Source organism: Protomyctophum parallelum (genome assembly GCF_964188405.1).
Source record: "Protomyctophum parallelum genome assembly, chromosome: 19".
Lineage (NCBI taxonomy): Eukaryota > Metazoa > Chordata > Actinopteri > Myctophiformes > Myctophidae > Protomyctophum > Protomyctophum parallelum.
In genome coordinates this window covers 36,451,451-36,471,264 of record NC_139717.1, presented here as the reverse complement: position 1 = coordinate 36,471,264, position 19,814 = coordinate 36,451,451, and the positions used below count along the sequence as shown (strand labels likewise).

General features: G+C 40.7%; 3 protein-coding genes across 5 annotated transcripts; all 3 read left to right on the top strand.

The window, feature by feature from the left end:
• Window positions 1-1,595: 1,595 nt before the first annotated feature.
• On the top strand, window positions 1,596-10,608 carry gen1 (GEN1 Holliday junction 5' flap endonuclease; the record flags this gene model as incomplete). The annotated part of the gene is made up of 14 exons (XM_083790594.1): window positions 1,596-1,823; window positions 1,970-2,180; window positions 2,341-2,517; window positions 3,030-3,140; window positions 3,237-3,310; window positions 4,314-4,402; window positions 4,600-4,750; window positions 4,900-4,936; window positions 5,064-5,144; window positions 5,230-5,360; window positions 5,483-5,544; window positions 7,523-7,675; window positions 8,657-9,460; window positions 10,532-10,608. The coding sequence occupies exons 1-14, from the start codon at window positions 1,663-1,665 to the stop codon at window positions 10,606-10,608; spliced, it is 2,319 nt and encodes a 772-aa protein (XP_083646720.1). The 5' UTR covers window positions 1,596-1,662.
• A 1,844-nt stretch (window positions 10,609-12,452) lies between these two features.
• On the top strand, window positions 12,453-12,977 carry msgn1 (mesogenin 1; the record flags this gene model as incomplete). Its single annotated transcript, XM_083790593.1, has 1 exon — window positions 12,453-12,977. The coding sequence occupies one exon, from the start codon at window positions 12,453-12,455 to the stop codon at window positions 12,975-12,977; it is 525 nt and encodes a 174-aa protein (XP_083646719.1).
• A 664-nt stretch (window positions 12,978-13,641) lies between these two features.
• Window positions 13,642-19,155, top strand: LOC310877205 (uncharacterized protein). Of its 3 annotated transcripts, none has more exons than XM_083790982.1 (6): window positions 13,642-13,814; window positions 15,467-15,558; window positions 16,434-16,598; window positions 16,868-17,008; window positions 17,276-17,401; window positions 18,015-19,155. In XM_083790982.1, exons 2-6 carry the CDS (start codon window positions 15,467-15,469, stop codon window positions 18,109-18,111), a joined length of 621 nt encoding a protein of 206 aa, XP_083647108.1. In that variant the 5' UTR covers window positions 13,642-13,814; the 3' UTR covers window positions 18,112-19,155. The 3 variants fall into 3 exon arrangements, with proteins under 3 accessions (XP_083647108.1, XP_083647107.1, XP_083647109.1); XM_083790981.1 differs by having other exon boundaries at window positions 17,255-17,401; XM_083790983.1 differs by lacking the exons at window positions 13,642-13,814; window positions 15,467-15,558 and adding an exon at window positions 15,561-15,651 and having other exon boundaries at window positions 17,255-17,401.
• Window positions 19,156-19,814: the final 659 nt, after the last annotated feature.

Genomic DNA, 19,814 nt, shown 5'->3' with positions numbered 1-19,814 from the left:
TAGTCCAGTTACCCTGGGTACCTTTCCTTTCCTAGAAATAAGCAATCCTGAAATACAATACATTCATATCATATGCTTAATTTCAAAGATCTCTATTTTAAATTATTCTCCGTGGAAACTGACAGCAACACAAAGAGGCTGAAAGCACTTTGAATATCACACTGGGATGACCAGGACACACCATTTGACGGGAGCCACAGTGACATGCCTGGCATATACTCTGCCCTCCATATGGGCTTCTCCCTGAACACCACAGCTGTTCACTGTCAGAGACTCAGAGAGCTGGAGACAAAATTGGAAATCAGACGGGGTTGTTTTCACTGTTGTTGGGAATGGAGTGGTTTACTTTATGACAGAAGAGGTGTGTGTGCGGTGGGCTAGGGGGTTTGAAGGTGAAGCGCATGTAGTGCGTGTGTGTGTGTGTGTGTGTGGTGGGGGGGTACTTGACTTGCCAAAGCTAACCTGATTGCTGCGTCCAGCCATGCTCTGTAATCTAATATAGGGAGACAACAAGGCAATTGATTCAGTCTCACATACACTACCTTAGTTCATTCACCTTGTGTGTCAAAACCATGCAGTGAGTGGTGAGTCACAGTGAAAATACCAGAGCCAAGCAATGTTTGCCAGATAGTAAAGTGATATACAGTGCATGTCCAGAGTAATAATGACACTCAGCTCGTGTTTTCTCCCATGATGCAGAATGTTGTGTGGTGCAAGTCGATACTAATGCAGTCCCATTTTGGTTCAACGTGATTTTACCACACACAGCTGTAGAGCTCTTAACTGGACAGGTTATTTTAAGTCATGTGTCACAAGGGACAAGGGCTACTTCTGTATTTGTATTGAAGTGTGACATGACATGAGACAAAACATGCAAGTAAAATGTACAGTCATCTAAACTTGAGACCTGTGGCCTGAATCACATTTTCTCATCTGTTTTGACTAGTCTGCACAGGCTGCACTGATAAACTGTCATGCAGAAAGCAGGCCCAGAAAAATATATGAACTAATGTGTTCTAACACTAATGTGTTCACTGTTCATCACCAACCCCCCGCCCCCCATCTCTCATCTGAGTCATCTCTCATCTCTCTCACAGTGTAGTTGGGTCTACTCTAACTGCCCTGTTCCTTATTTTGTGTTTTTTCTCGTCCCCCTAGTGGAGAAAAAAAAGAGAAACTTCTGTTAACTCAGATTAGGACTTCCCCAGGCCCAGACTCTTCAACAAAGATCACATTCTTTGTTCTGTGCTTATACATAAACAAATGTGTAAGCCAAGGTACATGACACTAACGTCTTCAAGTCCTTAACCCAGAAACCTACCCCTAAACATCACAAACATATTAAATATATGCCTAACCTCACAGAATAATAAAACCACGCCCACCTGGACGAAAACTCTGCGAAAAAGGCAGTCCCTACTAGCTCATGCTCCGGAAGTGGTCATCATGAAGAAGAATGTACTTGTGTAAATGGCGCTGCAGTTTGAAATTAGGCTAATGTGTTAGCGATATAGCGTCCGATCTTTAGTTCCTTTCCCCTGCAACATAACAATCATAAACACTCGAATTCAGGTAACGACGGTCGGATGCAATAACTGTGCTTTTCACAGTTGAGTGTTGAATGAAGACTACTTGCTGAAGCGTCGACACATCGGGGCCATAATGGGTGTGCATGATTTGTGGTCTATTCTCGGGCCAGTTTGTGAGTCAGTGCCCTTGTACAGCTTAAGTGGGAAAACTTTAGCTGTGGACCTTAGTTTATGGGTATGTGAGGCCCAACATGTACAAGCAATGATGGGGAAAGTCACAAAACCTCACCTAAGGTAATTGTTTTACAGTGCTGCTGTAAATGTTACAGGCCTACCGAATAGTCTGGCTGGCTGTTGATACTGACACGTCGTGCAGTCTTATGTGATTTCACATTTGGTCATTTATGAACAATGTTCAACTTCATTTAAATGTGTTTCAGGAATTTGTTTTTCAGAGTATCATCCCTCACACTAATGGGAATAAAACTAGTTTTTGTCATGGAAGGTGAGGCCCCCAAACTTAAAGCAGAAACCATGAGCAAGAGGACAGAAGCAAGATTTGGAGGATTCAAAAGGGCTGCCCCCAAGCCCAAATCAGCTGCAACCACAAAGAATACCAGCAGAGGGCGCTTTAAAGCAGTTCTGAGAGAGGTTGGTATTCATAAGGGGTCAGACACTGGCCATAAGAATTTGACAACTAATAGCTAAGAAGAACTTCACAGGCTGCCACTATATGACCTATGTTTGCAGATGAGATGTATGAGATAGCAAGTGTATCTATGTATTCACAGACCTTCTCTCCTCTCTGCAGTGTGCTGATATGTTGGACTATTTGGGGGTGCCCTGGGTGACCGCTGCAGGGGAGGCTGAGGCTATGTGTGCTTACCTGGATTCCAAGGGCCTGGTGGACGGCTGCATCACCAATGATGGAGATGCCTTCCTGTATGGAGCCCGGACCGTATACAGGAACTTCAACCTAAATTCAAAGGTAGTAATAGTATTCTGCAAGGGTCTGATTTAAAAATTTAAGATTTCTCTGGTATAAATGGCCATTGATTATCAATGAGATTACTGTTGTCCTACTGTATTTATACTTCCCTGTTTTCTGATCACAACCGTAACCTGAGATAAGAGGTCAAATAAGGGTCATCGTAGATACATTTCTATTACATTTAGATTGGCAGATGATCTTATCCAGAGACGTTTACGATGTATATCTGTATTTGAACCCAGGTGAGTGGCTGGGTCACCCTACACTGTAGAAAAATGTAATTATGTTACTGTAGGGTCAACGGTAGCATAATTACGTTTTACTGTTCTATATATCTTTTTTTGAGGGGCGCTCCTATATACATACAGCTCTTTGTCCTATCTCGTGACTCGTGTCACATTTGCCATTGACAATGAAAGGAGAATTTACGTCATGTGTTTGAGCAAATCAGGTGCGCTGTTACTCATGTAAAAACAACTTTTATCATTGCCTTTTTATCTTCCCTCAAGGACCCTCAGGTGGACTGCTACAGCACTGCTCGAGTGCAAGCAGAGCTACATCTATCGAGAGAGAATCTTGTTGGTCTGGCCATCCTTCTTGGATGTGACTACATTCCTAAGGTAAAAGGTTTCAAACTTTCTATTGTGAGATTCTGTCATGTTCACAATATGAATTATGCCTAACTGTTTCCTCTATTCTTCTGTTACTTTGGTAAGGGTGTACCAGGTGTTGGTAAAGAGCAAGCGCTCAGGCTCCTTCAAGCGTTGAACGGACAGTCACTTTTACGGAGGTACTGAAATCTGTACTGAAATGTATTTAACTATTAATTTGGTCCCCTCATTTGGGATATTTTGTCACTATACATTTGCATACACTGAAATGTTTCCTCTGTGTTTAACCCATCTTAAGTATCAGGAGCAGTGGCAAAGTCTGGGGAGTACTTGGGTGTTGAAAGTTTCATGGCATTAATTTTCATTAATTTTTATTTTTATTTTTATTTTTATTTTTATTTTTATTTTTATTTTTATTTTTATTTTTATTTTTATTTTTATTTTTATTTTTATTTTTATTTTTATTTTTATTTTTATTTTTTGTTTTTGTTTTAGGTTTTATGACCTCAATTACACAAAAAAACAGAACTTTAGTATACGGTATCAGTATGATTAAGAGAACTGCATCTGCCTGTAACTTTTACGTTTTTTTTTGTAGAAGAGGCAAACTAATATTGTTTATGCCATTTGCTTTGATTGAATGATCGTGAAACATTATTGTACTGTAAAAAGGTCTCTTTTCCCTTCACCTTAATCCTTTTTAGCATAATACTAGTTTACTATAATTAGATTAATACACGATAATCAACACTAACACTTTATTTAGAAGTACACACCCAAATCAAATCATAGTACATCGTACACGTGTGTTCAATCAATTATTCAATCAAAGCAAACAGGATAAACAATATTAGTTTGGCTCTTCTACAAAAATAAAACGTACAAGTTAGTTACAAGGCTGCATTCTGTCGCACGTGCCAAGCTGTCAGTCTCTTGTATTATTTTCTCACCACGGAGTAGTCTCGGAGGACAGTCGAGACGGGCAGTGTCGGTAGGCCAATCAGAGTTACCATGTCTATGCTCAGCCGCACATTAGATATACGCCACTTCAACCCATACTGTTTCCCAAGCAGCCTAGAGTCTCTAGTCTCTACCCATTCAGCTATGATGGCCCATTTACACTCTTTGTGACTGTGTGTGTATGTCTTGGTACCTCTTATAACTTGTCATTGGCAATTGTAGGTTCCACCAGTGGATGCAGGAGAATGTAGCAGGCATGCCCATGGAAACTGTAAAGAAGGTTCCCCACTGCAATGTATGCCGCCATCCTGGTGAGTTGAGCCTTGCCTGGACGTGGACTGATATCATTGTTTTAAGCGGTTTAAAGCAGTAGGATGTGCTCCCACAAAACACGTCTCGCTGTCTATAGCAAGTTAAAAAAATCAACTTTTCCACGTGGGTCATGTTTGGGAACCCTCAACCCGGCAAAAGATATTCATTATCATCTGTCTCTTTTCCTTCCTTTCAGGCTCAGCCAAGGCCCATGAGCGTGGTGGCTGTATGCTGTGTGACAGTAAAAAGTTTTGTCAGCCTCAGGATTTTGACTACCAGTGTCCCTGTGACTGGCACCGATCTGAGCACACACGCCAGGCCAACTCTGCCGAGGCCAGCATTCGAAAGTAGGGCCATTATTTTAAATGCACTTTGCCTAATTGTTATGAAAGTGCAGACATCACCTAATGCACTGCTATTATATATTAACTATCCGAAAATTGGCCATTAGTTTGACATGTTTTTGGTTTAAATTATTGGATTCCCTTTTCCTCAGGAAAACGCTGATGAGTGAACAGTTCCCGTTTACAGAGGTACAGTTTTAAATCCAGCATGGTCGAACAGCATGTACTCTATGAATTTGTATTGGGGCCAGGCGATATTGGCACAAATCATGTTTGTATGAATTCCTGTTTTGAACATGTACATGATGCATTGCAGATCATCAATGAGTTTCTGGTCTCCAAGGATAAGCCTGTGGAACATTTCAGAAAGAGGAAACCAAATATGTTGTTAATGCAGGTAAACTAGATTATTTAAATCCTGTTCATTGACTAGTCTAGTGGATTCACAAGGTGGATTCACAAGGTGCATTGTGTTTTTCCAGAACTTTGCCCATGATAAAATGGAGTGGCCCAAGAACTACACCAGTGAAAAGGTTCTGGTGCTGATGACGTACACAGATTTGATGAACAGGAAATGTGGAAGAGAGACGACTTCGCAAATTAAACCCTTGCGGTAGTGTTCCATTTATAGTTAAAGTAACAATGCTTGAGATATTGATTGATTAATAATTGTATTACATATACAGTATATCATGGCATATTATAATAATAATTATTATATCTGTTTGGAAACAGAATATTGAAACCAAGAGTGAGGAATGCAGTTGCCTGCTTCGAAGTAGTCTGGAGAACACCAGGTCAGTTTGGTATGAATGATGCTGAAGGAGTGTCAGTACCGTCCAGTGTTTTCACTGTAGTTGTATGCGTGAACTCAAATTACAAGTGAAATTAATTCACAGTATGTTAGAAACCGTTCTGAGCTGAGAACCATTAAAGCAGCAAGGGTTGGGGTGCGGGGTGCTTGTCACCGTCTCGTCTGTTAGTGACTGACTGTGAGGTGGGGTTCACAGCGGCCAGAGGTGACAGATCAGTCACAACAGTCACTAGGTGCTAAACTGGCTTCCTCCCCAAGCTGGGAAAACTGTCATATCAAAGTCCCTAACAACCGGGCTTGACATGGTATTGTTTAAGAAAGTCTCTCAATCCACAATTTTGACAGCAAAGTACAAAAAATTATTTAAAATCATATGATGAAGTATACATATGTACTATACTGTATAACCCTTTTATTACTTTAACTTCAAACTGAAGCGTACCTCATGTAAGTGATTCATAGTTTTATAACTAAGCATCTCCATGGCATCCTTCCTCGTTGTAAATGTCTTGTAATGCCAAATTTACTCAACAATTTGGAAATGGTGTTACTGGAACTTGTAGGAAAATTAGGCAAGCACCATCAATAGATCCACCTGCTACCAGGGTTTAGGATCGGTTCACAAAATATCAACGGTAATTTAAAAATAACTACTTTTCGGGAGTCAAGTTTAATTTTCAAATAAAGTGCTTAAATGTGTCCTTGTGGGTGCTTTTAAAAATGTAGTGCAATGTGTACAATATCTGTAGCATAAGGCATGACGGTAGATTTGATAGCGTGCAATAGATTTACATGACTTGACATACTCGTACTAATTAATTGTCTGAGAACAATGCACGAAGACGAGCCAAAGAATTCAAACACTACTACTACTACTACTTGGCTAGTAACAAATCACACCCATGTGAAGTGAGGGGCCGTCTTGTCACCCTTATTGGCCAATCGCTCTCACTGACATGTGATTAGTTAGCAGATTTGCTCTCCTACATATGACGTAAATTTTAATATGTCAATGGTGTTTAATGTTTTGATGTTTAATTTACGTCATATTTGGCGGACTTTTGACCAATTAATTGTCAATGGCAAATATTGAGACGTGTAAAATGTGGATTCTCAGACCATAAGGCAGTTAAATAAATTATTGTATACATAATAGATAAGTGAAGACGACGGCTGAGATAATATATTTTGTAATATGTCCAAACCGGTCAATTTCAGTTACTAATCAGTCAATTCCACATACTGTACATGACATGCATATCTAGGAAAGATCCTCCCAATCCGCACTTATAAGATAAGAAACTTATATTGATCCCTTGGGGGATGCAGGTGTCTTAACAGCATGAAACACAGGCATAAGTAACGGTCAAGAACACCCAATCAAAAATAAAATGAAGATAAAATAAATTGGTTATACTTGCGTTCTGACATTGACTTGGTCTTTGAATGGAACGTAATGTACCGTATATCAATAAATATAAATGAATAGTGTATAACAGTGAATATGAGAATTAATACATGTACACTGACTGTACATATAACAGTAGGCTACGTGATATATATAAATGGTGCATTTATATAGTGCCTTTATCAAGGCGCTTTACATAGATTACATTACATTCACCCATTTACACACATGGCGGAGGAAACCATGCAATGCACCAACTTGCACATCGGGAGCAATTAGGGGTTCAGAGTCTTGCTCAAGGACACTTCGACACTGAACATCTGGCAACTCTACCCCTGAGCCACTGCTGCTATATATACACGCACGCACACATGCCCACACGCTATTCTCAGGCTATTGTACAATAGCCTGTACAATATATATGATTATACTGTAGTCTACAAACAGTATGCATACAGTCTTGTGTGTGTGTGTGTGTGTGTGTGTTGAGATGAACGTCATACAAGTAAATCCTCGGTATGCTGAGTGTCAAAATGTGATTCACTGACTGCAGATCATTACGTCTTTGCTGAGGATCACCCGGCTGTGGAGACTGTGGATGAAGTGAGGACGGTAGAGGAAGAGGCTCTGTTCTGCCTGGCCTACCCAGAGATAGTGGAAACCTACCTGAGAAACAAAGCTCTGGCTGAAGAGAGCAAAACCAAGAGTAAGACCATACTTCCTATAAAATCAACCGGGCAATTTAGTTATATTTGTACACTCTCGGACTTAAATGAACACTGATTACTTATGCAGATCATCCTTAACTTAAACATGATGAGCATGTATGCTGAGCTGTTACATCAGCTGTACCGAGGCTACATCATTCAGCTGTATTTCACTAGGTTTATTTGAAAGATTCTGTATCTAAATTGAACACCTGTTTTAGTAAAATTCATTTAGCTGTGTTTGTCACAGGAATTGGGGTCTCACCTAAACTTGACAAAGCTCAAAGACTTGCCACACAAACCCGACAGGAGCATTCTTCATCAAAGCCACCTGGGGGTTTTGTGATGTTTTCTAGGCCGGCTCTTACGGCAGCCCTGACACCTGAAAATGCAGGGAATAGCAGTTCCTCTGGCTCACCAAAGGCTTTGATGCACCAGAGGTGTCTCTCTCACAGCACTGGCTGTCATTTTATACAAGTTTTGTTTTTGCTCAACACCAAGCTCTTCTGTGCTGTAGAGCTTCACTTCCTGATCAGGCTGCTAATTGGACGTCGTTTAGTCTGTTAAGCTTAGCTCAAATTCATTAAAGGGACAATGTCACGGCTCGCTATATTAATTGTAGGACTAATGTTCCATTAGTAGCCATAAAACAGTCTTCTGTGTGTCTCTCTGCTGACGTGCACAGTGCTGAAAGGCTTGCCCCATGTCAATTGGGTAAAATCTTTGAATGTGAAAATTATAACTCATACATCAGCGGTAGTGACGTCATTATCCTTATCCTCAGCTAAATGGGGTTAGGGTTACTTCAAAAAGTATGAATCATCTAATGATGGCCATGGACTGTATGGGGGTGTCGGGTGATTAGTAGGCTACATGCATCATAGAAATGATGAACAGACACAAGAATTGTGTTCCTGTAAGATCTGTGCTGAAAATGTATTAACTTTTAAACACTGACACTCTTCTATTTAATTTTTCAGAAAGGAAACCGAGGAGTAAGAAGGAAACATCACCAGACCCTTGTGATGGAGTTTCTGACCTGCTGGCTCAAATGACCCTCAAGGGTTCCACTTCTGCTACCGACAACATCCAACCACAGGCACAGATGCCCAGTATTACAAACCGAGGTGACTCAGAAGTAGCTCTTCTGAAAACTCCAGTGTCAAATAAGCACTATCTGAACCCTATAAGGGACCAACATGTTCTGGATGATCGTCCCATATCTCAGGTACATGATGTGCTGTCCACCCTGTCTCCCACGGCCTGTAGGACAATGACAGGTTCAGAGGGTGGCGTTTCACCCTCTGTGTCTGCTGTTATAGACGCACTGCAGCTGAGTGACATAGACTGGGAAGCTTTGTCTTTCACCTCCTCCCCGCCCCCTCAACCAGCTACACTGCGTACAGCAGAGCTAAAGCAGAGAGACGCAGCACGTGATCCAGATCGCACAAATGTAGCAGTCCCAAAGCATCAGCCTAGTGAGCCTACGACAACTGAGGGCAGAGAAGCCAAGTCCAAACCTGCTCCTAAGATGTGTTATACTGAGTGTCCTCTGAGGGACAGAGTTCTTATGAGGAACACGCTCAACGAGGAACGCAACGATGTAGCCACACAGCGATCACATCATGTTATGGCCTCATTTGAGCCTGTCTCTTTGCACGACAAAGACCCCAAGACGAGCAGACAGATTAATGATATATGTAGTAATGATGCCAAACCATCAGGGAAGCATGGCGTCGTTAACAGTAAAGTACCTCTCAATCATAAAAGCCAGAGTGTGACCAGTAAGGTAGACCCCTCCTATCAAAAATCTAAATGTTTGGAGCCTTTAGCACTAAATCAATGTAATATAGACGCACTGCAGCTGAGTGACATAGACTGGGAAGCTTTGTCTTTCACCTCCTCCCCGCCCCCTCAACCGGCTACACTGCGTACCGCAGAGCTAAAGCCGAGAGACGCAGCACGTGATCCAGATCGCGCAAATGTAGCAAAAGCTGAAGTCCCAAAGCATCAGCCTAGTGAGCCTATGACAACTGAGGGCAGAGAAGCCAAGTCCAAACCTGCTCCTAAGATGTGTTATACTGAGTGTCCTCTGAGGGACAGAGTTCTTATGAGGAACACGCTCAACGAGGAACGCAACGATGTAGCCACACAGCGATCACATCATGTTATGGCCTCATTTGAGCCTGTCTCTTTGCACGACAAAGGCCCCAAGACGAGCAGACAGATTAATGATATATGTAGTAATGATGCCAAACCATCAGGGAAGCATGGCGTCGTTAACAGTAAAGTACCTCTCAATCATAAAAGCCAGAGTGTGACCAGTAAGGTAGACCCCCCCTATCAGAAATCTAAATGTTTGGAGCCTTTAGCACTAAATCAATGTAAAGCCAATACTAATGTTATCCAAAAGCCCCCCCAGAATTATACATTTGTGAAGGGAGTCACTTCATCATCTGTCCCAACACAGAGGTGCCACTCTGACAGGAAGGTGCCCAAGACCAAGAAGAAGAGTGTGTGTGTGAGTCTGGGATCATCAAGTGAGGACAGTGATGCAGAAAACAAGAGATTTGAAAATCACAGGAAAGCTAAAGTGAAACCCAAAAGCAAGCAATTGAAAGGTTTTACATTGAAACCTACCTCCAGAGTTCCTTCAGCCAAACAAACATTGGACACCCATAATATTCCATCGTCGGAGTCTGCCACACTGACTACTACCAGGGTAGATGTTCAGGTATATGGCAGCACTGGTGAATGCTGCTCCTTATCCAACAAGAGCATTGGCCAAGACGTTCCACCAGTTACTTTAGATGATAATGTGTTCCCCACCCTCACCTCACCTGTGTCTGTTTTAGATAGTGACGATTCAGTGAGTGGTAGTGATAGTCCATTGCCACTGGCTGAGAGGCTGAGGCTGAGATTCCTCAAATGATTGCAATGGCTAAAGAGTGAGATGAAGACCATGAACAGTTTAAGTATTCTGTGTATATAATGCCATTATTGTTTACTGCGTTTGTAAAAAGTATGTATAACATGTTTTTATTTTATTGTAAAGGACAGAAAATCATTGTGAAAATGTGAATATGATAATTTTAATAAATATAGAAAGTTAATTATTTGGCACTTTGTTCTTTTGGATTACTACTAACTGGTACAGTTGAATGTGGATTACTATAGTATACTGTATGTACTGATGGGAGACTTGTATTGAGATAAACTATTCAGTCACTGTTGATAGACTGCGCAACATTACCTTGAAGCCTGTTAAAGATAGATAGGATAAAGTAAACTTTTGATCCTGAGGGAGATTTCCATTCCGCACTGTAGCAAGAATGAAGAGGATGCACTGTACACTTACAGTAGTTCAGTGTACAATATTAATGCTGTGTATTCATTGCGATAGATGTGTTCATATTGATTTTTATTGAACTGTCACTGTACCGAGTCATTCAGAGACCCAATGCATGCAGATGTAGCCTATATTGTGTCTAAGCCAGTAACATTTTTTGTTTTGTTTTTAGATTTGTTTTTGGCTTTTCTGCCTCATTGATAGTTTTTCAAGCAAAGACGGTCAGGAAAGAGACATGCAGCAAAGGTCATCATGAACGAGATTCGAACACGCGACGCGCAGAGCCTATATGTGGCATGTGCCTGGACCGCTAGGCCAGCAGGTGCCCCAGTAAGTACATTAACTATTTTATATTTTATTTTGTATGTTAAAAACTATATATATATATATAATGTCTTTCCCCTCAAACAATACATACAATGTTCCTATGTGTCACTGTTAATGTTAATATTGTGTGAACCCTGGGAATCAAAGATTTTCACTCTGTCCAAATCTTGTTCTTGGGTTCCTGGCCAACAAATACGCAAATTATACCACACTGCCATTATTATCCAAAGGCGGGCTCAACTAATTTAGACAAATTTAGACATGAGTCATCATCAGCTCAGCTGGTGCAAACCTCAGGTTTACAACCCATCACTGCTGGTCTCCCTTGATCATTAGTGACGCGTTGCACACCTTTTTGAGACATGAAAGACCTGGCAGCTCAGTCCTAGCACTGTCCCGCTGACAGCTGCATCCTCAACGCTGCTGTGTAATGACGTCCATCGCAGGTTGCCACGCCACCTTCAAAAAGTCGGCTGCTACTACTTTGTCATATAACTTAATCACTGCCGGGCTTATTGGTCAAGGCAAGGGCTTCTCTTATGTTATAGGAGATTGTAAAGGAAGTCTTGTTAAATAAGCGTATATAGTCTATTTGTTATATCTTTAAAAGGTTCAAATACACCCAAGTTACATTATTCATGCCCAGTTCAGACATCATTACCCTCATGTTTACCTTCCAGACAGAAGACGCACGCATGCCTGATTTCCCAGAGAGGTGTCAAAATCCCAGGTGTAACTGCATCCTTTCGGCTTCCTTCATTAGGCAGATCACATCAAACTGATAATTGTTGTCATGCCGTCTTAAAGACTCATTTCACACAGAAGACAATCTAATTATTTTTCTTTCTATTACACATTATCAGCCTATTTGACCTTATTCACACCGCAGTGAGAACGAACGACGTCCTCCTTCTCTAGAAGGTCACATTTTGGCACTTGAGTTTTCTTTGAACTTTTCGCCCAAGCTGTGAACTCATAAAGTGCCGGAGATGTTCTTCCTTATAAAAACGGACCGGCGATCAGTCCGTCAATCAGAATTCGCTGTTATCCACCCGAATACCGTTCCTGCTGCATGAAAACCTGACAGGATTATTTCTAACATGGATTGTGCCATAGATGTCGATTCCGCTTCAGCCAAGATATTGGAGGAATGGGACTGGAAAACCCAGTCGAGTGTGTTCGGACTTGGAGATGACCAGGATTCACTACTTGAGCCCAATGTGTTTGGAGATGGACAGGATTCACTTCATTCCAATTCACCGTCACAATCCTCCTTCGACTCGATGTGCTCGTCGCCCGAGACCTCCTCCAACTCATGCGGACTGCTTCAGAATGCCATGGATTTCTCATTTGGCTTCCCGGGAGGACACGGCGCGGCTCAGGCTCTTCGTGCAGCGAGAAGACACCAGAGTCAGTCCAAACAAAAGATGTCGATCAAAACACGCTCGAAGGCCAGCGAGAGGGAGAAGATGAGGATGAGGAGTCTTGCAGAAGCCTTGCATGAGCTCCGTGACTACCTGCCGCCGCATTACAGCAAAAAGGGACAGCCTCTGACCAAAATACAAACCCTGAAATATACAATTGACTACATCAACACACTTTCGGACATTTTAGACCGCGCGTAATGGTGCGCAAATTTGACCAGACCACACATTTACGCATAAGCTGACACTCGGCATTTGGTGTCATTGTCGTCAGTTTCGTTTGGCGACGCCGACATGATGTAACTGTTCAAGGTTAATATTATTTTTATGTTGTTAATTGTTATGTTTTTCTTATATTTGCCCCTCAGTGTAAATATTCTACAATGGGCACTTGACAATTGTTTTGTATATGGTCTTTTTCATTATGCATTGCGTAGGTTGGAGACTTTGTATTTGGTCTTGGACTTACTTATCTTAGTAGAGGGAAATCAAATTGTATACGTGTGATTGTGAACTATGATAATTAAATTTCATGCAGTAGGCCTACAGAATATTAAATAATAAATTCTGTGACCATAATATTTCTGCTTCTGATTGTTGCCAATATTTATCTTTAGCATATGCTATGCCTACTCATTAATTAACATGAATAAATGTGTGAAATGATTTGAACTTGGGGCTTTATCAATGAACCACTTCAGCAGCCAAGTAAAAATGGGTAAACCTGTCGATCTATCCTCCACCAATGGGAATGTAGGGAGAGAGATAAGCAGCCATTCGGATTCCAGTGTTTTCCCCGTAGGCGGGACTCTGTGTGGCACAACGTATTCTATTCCAATCCTCACAAAGACATCCCAACCCTGGATGGATGGTTCTGCAGAAGCCGCCATTTCAAAGCGTGGGAGGCACTGGGAGCTAAAGAAGACTATTTTGTATATAAAATATATAAATAAATAAAAATCTAAGAATTATTTTTGTTATCACAGTTTGGCTCTGTCGAGTATTTTGTTCTGGAACTACCTCGAATTCGCCACAATTGTAAGTAAGACATTCCTGCTCCACATTTCACAGGAACAGGCACGGCAAAGCATTGTAAATCAAAGAAACGCCCCTTGTATAAAATCAACAGATTTTAAACACTTCTTAATCTTAGGTCTAATCTAATGTGCTCTTTCTCTTTTTTTTCTCGGAACTCAATGATCTTGTGATTCTTGTTCATATAGTAGCGACCGATTGTGATAATGACCTCGCAAAGGAAAGATGTGATTATCTTTGCAGGCCTATAAAATGCGATTTGCATTGTAGATGAGATGCTTTTTACCATGAGCTCACATTGTGATAGATTGCCTATCATACACACACGAAGAAAAGTTCATTTTTACTCTCATGTACATGCTTGAACAGTGTTAAAAATGAATGTTTGCCATGACAAGTTTGGAGTCATTTTTACTTTAACAGTTTGCAAAGACAAGCACAGAATACCCTATGATGTAAATCTCACAGTTTTCTTGCTTGGTACAAAGGTACGAGTAGGACTATAGACTAGACTATACTGTACTACTGTACATTAATAGCTGTATTTTAGTTAGTATATTTAAAGAAGGTTAAGTGCAATCCACATCATATTCCTAATTATTGCCTATAGGCCGAAATTAATAAGCCAATTTCAAATTATAATTAAACGTCTTTGACAAGCTCTTAGTACAGAATTAACCCAATTATCCTGGAGGTTATGAACACATTCTTCTATGGAGGACGCCTGTCCTTGAGGCATATTCTATTACCATTTAACCAAATGCATGTCAGAATGGGCATGTTGGGACAGTGTGTGCCCTAGATAAGTCTAATAAGTGTTACAAGCAGTTACAAGCAATTTTACACATAAAGTAATGCTAAAAAAAACTAGGCTATACATTACCCAGTTGAATTACATCTAAAAAACAAAACAAAAAACAATTTGTTTGGATGCAGTTAGTCCTGTTGTGTGTGTGTCCCCCTGTTCCAGTTTAGTGTCGCAGGTGTTAGATTTTATAGTATTGACAGGCATGTGAACTATTAATAATCTGCCTACTATCAGCTTTGGACTGCTGTGCTCCCAAAGCTGACACTGGCTTAGATGGCCTTATGGAAGGTATGCCCAGTCTTTAAAGCCTAACTATAGACACGATACTGCCTGTGATGTAGGCAAATGCATTGTTATAATACAATGTTTCATGTTTCAAATCTATTTCAATTATCTGTTGAGTGAGATTTCTCTCCCACTCCCATTGTTAATAAACAACACCATAATGTAGTTGAACAATTAATAAACCTAGTCTGTGAAGTGTGTACAGTGTACTTTTATTTATGGTAAATAGTGAATATTCTTTTGCTACTATTGTTCCATTTTAGAGAGACGTGGGAAAAGGTAAAAGTGTGGTGGGACATTGAAAGTTAATTTCCTGTCAGACTCAGTCAGAACTACCATGATATAGGCTTAAAGATATATTTTCCCCCTTCATTTGTTGAATGTGGTAAAGGCCTTGTGAAGAGACTCAGGACAGATTAGAAACAATTCAGCTAAAAAGACAAATATTACACTGCATTAGAGTAGACATAAAGCACTTTGTGACATTATCTTATGAGAATTTTATATTGTTAACATGGCAATCAAATCATGTATTATTAGTTGACTTTGTTATCTCTTCCAGATGGATGCAGACACAGAAGAGCAAGTACCAGCAGAAACCATGGAAACATCCAAGGATACATCTGAGGAACCAGTAACGGGAAACAAAGCTCGGTTGGTCATTTGCTGACATAGATATCTACCGGGCATTTGTCTTTGCCCAAGGTTAGATACCATTTCCAAGGGCAAAAATGGATCATCAATACAGTGAGACAATTGCTTTTGACTAACATAACGGGTAGTCTCACTGGGATTTCATACAACCTGGGATCCAGCTAAGGTCACAGGGAGTCTGGGGGGAGGTAGTTCAACATTTTAAACATGTTGCACAAACTCAATATAGCTAACTCCAATAACATTGTTAAAAGATCTACAAGTTTACAATGAGTCTCATTACGTTAGGCTTAAGCGGTTGTTTACCATGTCTCAGATCAGATGTAAGAATGGGGCCTCCAAGGAAAAAACAATTGGGAGCTTTGTGTGAGGAGGGAGTTGGCTGAAAATACGACAGGTGCTGTGGACGAAGGTTGCCAGCTGTTCTCTGCTCTGCTTTGTTCCTTTGCGCCTGGATAACCTCCAATGTCTCCACTCATATGTGAATTCTACCAAACCATCTGCAGCAGCCATGTTTGGTGACTGCTTTTATTCCATTTGACATGCTGATTGCCTTCCGCAGCAACGTTAATCACTGTGAAAGTTCAGTGCACTGTAATTGGTCAGATAACTATAACCCAAGGGTTTCTTAGTCCTCATATCACTCCCTTCACCCAGGGCAAATAAAGGACAAAGACATGATAACATGTTATAACAACAGTTATATGGACTAGAAAATGCTTACCTAGCCAACACAGCTTTTGTTTTCTTGTTTTTGCTGTGGCTGAGGAAAGTGGCTATGGTAGAATGCAGGTTCCAATATGGTACACATCACCTTGCGATTGCAAATTCTATCTGTAATTGCTTGTTTGTTTTTTATTGCATCATCTTTCCAGGGGACGTGGCAGTGGCTTTAGGCCTCGTGGCCGAGGGGGTCGGATGGGCAGAGGAAGCATGCGTGGTGGACGGGGCATGATGATGATGATGAAAGGGTTTGGCCCACCTGTACGTGGAAGGGGTAGAGGGAGGGACGCTGGCACAAACGGCTTTATGCCTATGAGGTACTTTACTGGCTAACATGTCTTATCAAATGTTCATTTTAAAACATTGTGTTAACTTAAAATTGTTGTTTCATGGTTATGGCACTTTCAGTACAATGTAATCACTAACAATATTGCCAAATTAGATTAGATACGCTATACAAATTGTATGTGTGCAAGAAAACTCCTTTAATGCTTTTACCATGTAACATGCCTCCATGGATTTAAATAACTCATTGATGATTGGATAACTCATCCTGTCACATGTGATTCCTGGCTTTCCATTGCAGGCGAGGGATGGGCAGGATGCGGCCATATCCAGACTTTAGAGGCCATCGAGGAGGTAGGGGTGGACCCATGGGCATGGGCCCGCCGCCCCCTCCACCGTTACCCTTGCATCTTAGAGGACCACCTTTCCCACCCATGCACAGGTGAGTTTTTTTTATTACATTTTTATTTAACCAGGCAAAACAATTTAAGAACAATTTCTTATTTATAACTGTGGCTTGGAAAAAAATCAAGGCCTCTTGAGGTATTGTCACTTCTGCGACATACATAGTCTAAGAGTGTTGATGAAAAGTGCAGGGAATATTCCTAGACTATGGGCTTGTCTTAAAATGCAATCTCTGTGTCTTTAAGTATCGCTGAAATACTGCGCCTCACCTCTTCCCCTGCAGGCGTGGCCTCCCCCCCTGCAGGCGTGGCCTCCCCCCACCTCTTCCTCTTGGCCACCCTGGTTTCAGGGGGCGCCCCCCACACCCAAGAGGGCGAGGAATGCCACCCCCTGGGCCCCCACGCCACTTCCACCCCAGAGGCCCAAGAGGGTAAGATTTGATGCATTATTGGATCTATTAGCTATTTAGGTAGGTCATACTACTCTTCTCTATTTCCTGACGTGTACACTGTTAGACTGCCGCCGGTCAATTTAAATCTAGCAGGTTGACATGTGAGCCCTTCCTTACAGCTCAATTTCGGTCTTGTAACTCGCCGTCCACTTCTTTCCCTCACTCTTTTCTACATCCTTCAATACTACATGTTCAACTTGATTTATTTCATGATAACTTGCCTCATAATTTTCAAATGTATTCCTCTACTAAGATTGTAATAAACAAGTACAAATTAAACATAGCATTTTGCCCCAGTTGTAAAGTTAATCCTATCAGTATTCAATAAAAGTACATGCAGTTGGTAAATTAAAGCAATGCATCCTGCTCAGGTATTCACAACCAGACTTTTAAATAGTGCATGGAACAATATAGAAGAAGGAAAAAATAATATGTATATAGGCCTACATATTGAGTTTATCCTGCCTCTCAAAGGCACAGTATAGAGAGTATCCTTCAGAATAAAAGATCAGGGCTTTCCACTCTTATCAGAGTGTGCCCCATATTGGCCTAAAGCCAAGAATCCAATGTGTGATTTTATCCTTTTACACAGCTACCACAATGGACCAGTCTCTCCTCCGCATCCACCCCCACCCCCACATGGCAGAGGCCAGAGGTGGCCAGGGCCCCCTGGTGGCCGACGATTTTAACACATCCTGCCCTAAATTTATAATCAATCGCTTGTTCTGTAGTAGTGGGCCTACAGAGGTGTTTTCAGTTAAAAAGAATTGCCCCTGAACTGTGTATCATAAAAAGATTTTGAATATCTTAACGAAACACTCTGTAGCCAAATGTCGGCTTAATGATATTGTTTACTGGCAAAGAAAGAGCCTAATGTAAAAATGACTTATGACAACACGAGACACTTAAAATGCCTCATACCATAACAGTGTAAGGGCATTCTCAACTTCTGTTACTGTTATAAAAGACATGGTCTTGGTACTGTGAAATAGTTTTACATATTGTTGAGGTTGCCACAGAATCTGTTGTCCTCCAAATTCTTGTCATTGAAGTTCCTTAGATGTTCTGTGGTTATTGTAGTGGTCACCTTGTGAGCCTTAAGATATTCATCTGATCCTAAATAAACAGAAAATGGGGTGACAATGTTTGTGAGAGTGAGAGAATAAAAGTGAAAGATATAGAGAAACCAGAGTGCACAACAGCCCTCAAGCAGCAGTGTTAGTGTGACTAGTTTTTACACCTTGGACCTCCCTAATGTTTCCTTTGTTACATGGAGATAGTTTTGTATTATAACCTCACCAGGCAGTACAGCATCTAAAAACAAATATGCTATTTTAGATGCACTATTTCAGGTGATAACACAGTTACATGTCAAGTATACATGATTATTTAATGTTATATCATTAATGTGCAGCTAGTTTAAGTCACGAGTATTGCTGTTTGGGAGATTCATGTTTGTGTTCAGCAATCTATATCGTTAAAGACTACATTATCAATGGACACTATACTGAAATTATATATCTACAAGCATTTATACATGAAAGCAACCTCCATATTTGCTTCACTTAAGTATAAGGAATTATGACTTACTGTACCTAGTTTTTTTGAAGTGTCATTATACTCTTTATTTACTGTAATTAACATAACCTCTGTGAATTTGTGAATGTGTTTTTGAACCCTTTTAAGAGGTATGCCATAGTCATGAAGAAAAACATAATAAAAGTAAAAAATAAACTCAACTTCTCTTTTTATTGTTCATTCACAGTCAAGTCTGACAGTTGCCATTACAAGTTTGCAACATATCTGCAATTTATCAAAGAATGGATGACATCCAAATATTATACAACTACTCAGTGTCTGATTTTGTTTTATACATTATTGTGATATTTTAAACAAACTGAACATTTGATAGCAATACCATTTAACGACTGCTGCAAACATCCTGATCATTATAAAATAAATCTTTGCTATAGCTAGTTTGGAGGACCAAGAGCTCTAATGGGAGAATGATTAAATTAAATGATAATAAAATGCACTGTATGCTGAATGATATACTTTATATTATATAGATATAGATTTGCTGAGGGCTGAAATGTGTTCGACCAGAAAGGTCAACAGTATTGTTTCTTCGGAAAGGGAATCTCACTCAAAGAAGGGACACTACAACGTAACCACCTACTGTACCAAGCATTGTTTGCCTGGAGGACGTGCAACCATTCCACTTGAAAGCACTGAAATGCTATTTCACAGAATGATATATCTTACAGCTCAAATCCCAGTGGTAGCATGTTTAAAAGGAGCACATCTTCCCCAAAGGAGCACCAACAAAGAACAATGACCTGTATGTTTAACTCTTAAAGGAGAGCCTTTTGTCAGCATTTTTAGCTATATT

Bases quoted from the DNA above. Each gene is read 5' to 3' on its own strand.
- LOC310877205 (XM_083790981.1), top strand. From the start codon at position 15,467: ATGGATGCAGACACAGAAGAGCAAGTACCAGCAGAAACCATGGAAACA. The intron at 15,559-16,433 runs GTTGGTCATTTG...TCATCTTTCCAG, and splicing joins GTAACGGGAAACAAAGCTCG to GGGACGTGGCAGTGGCTTTA. The intron at 16,599-16,867 runs GTACTTTACTGG...TTTCCATTGCAG, and splicing joins AACGGCTTTATGCCTATGAG to GCGAGGGATGGGCAGGATGC.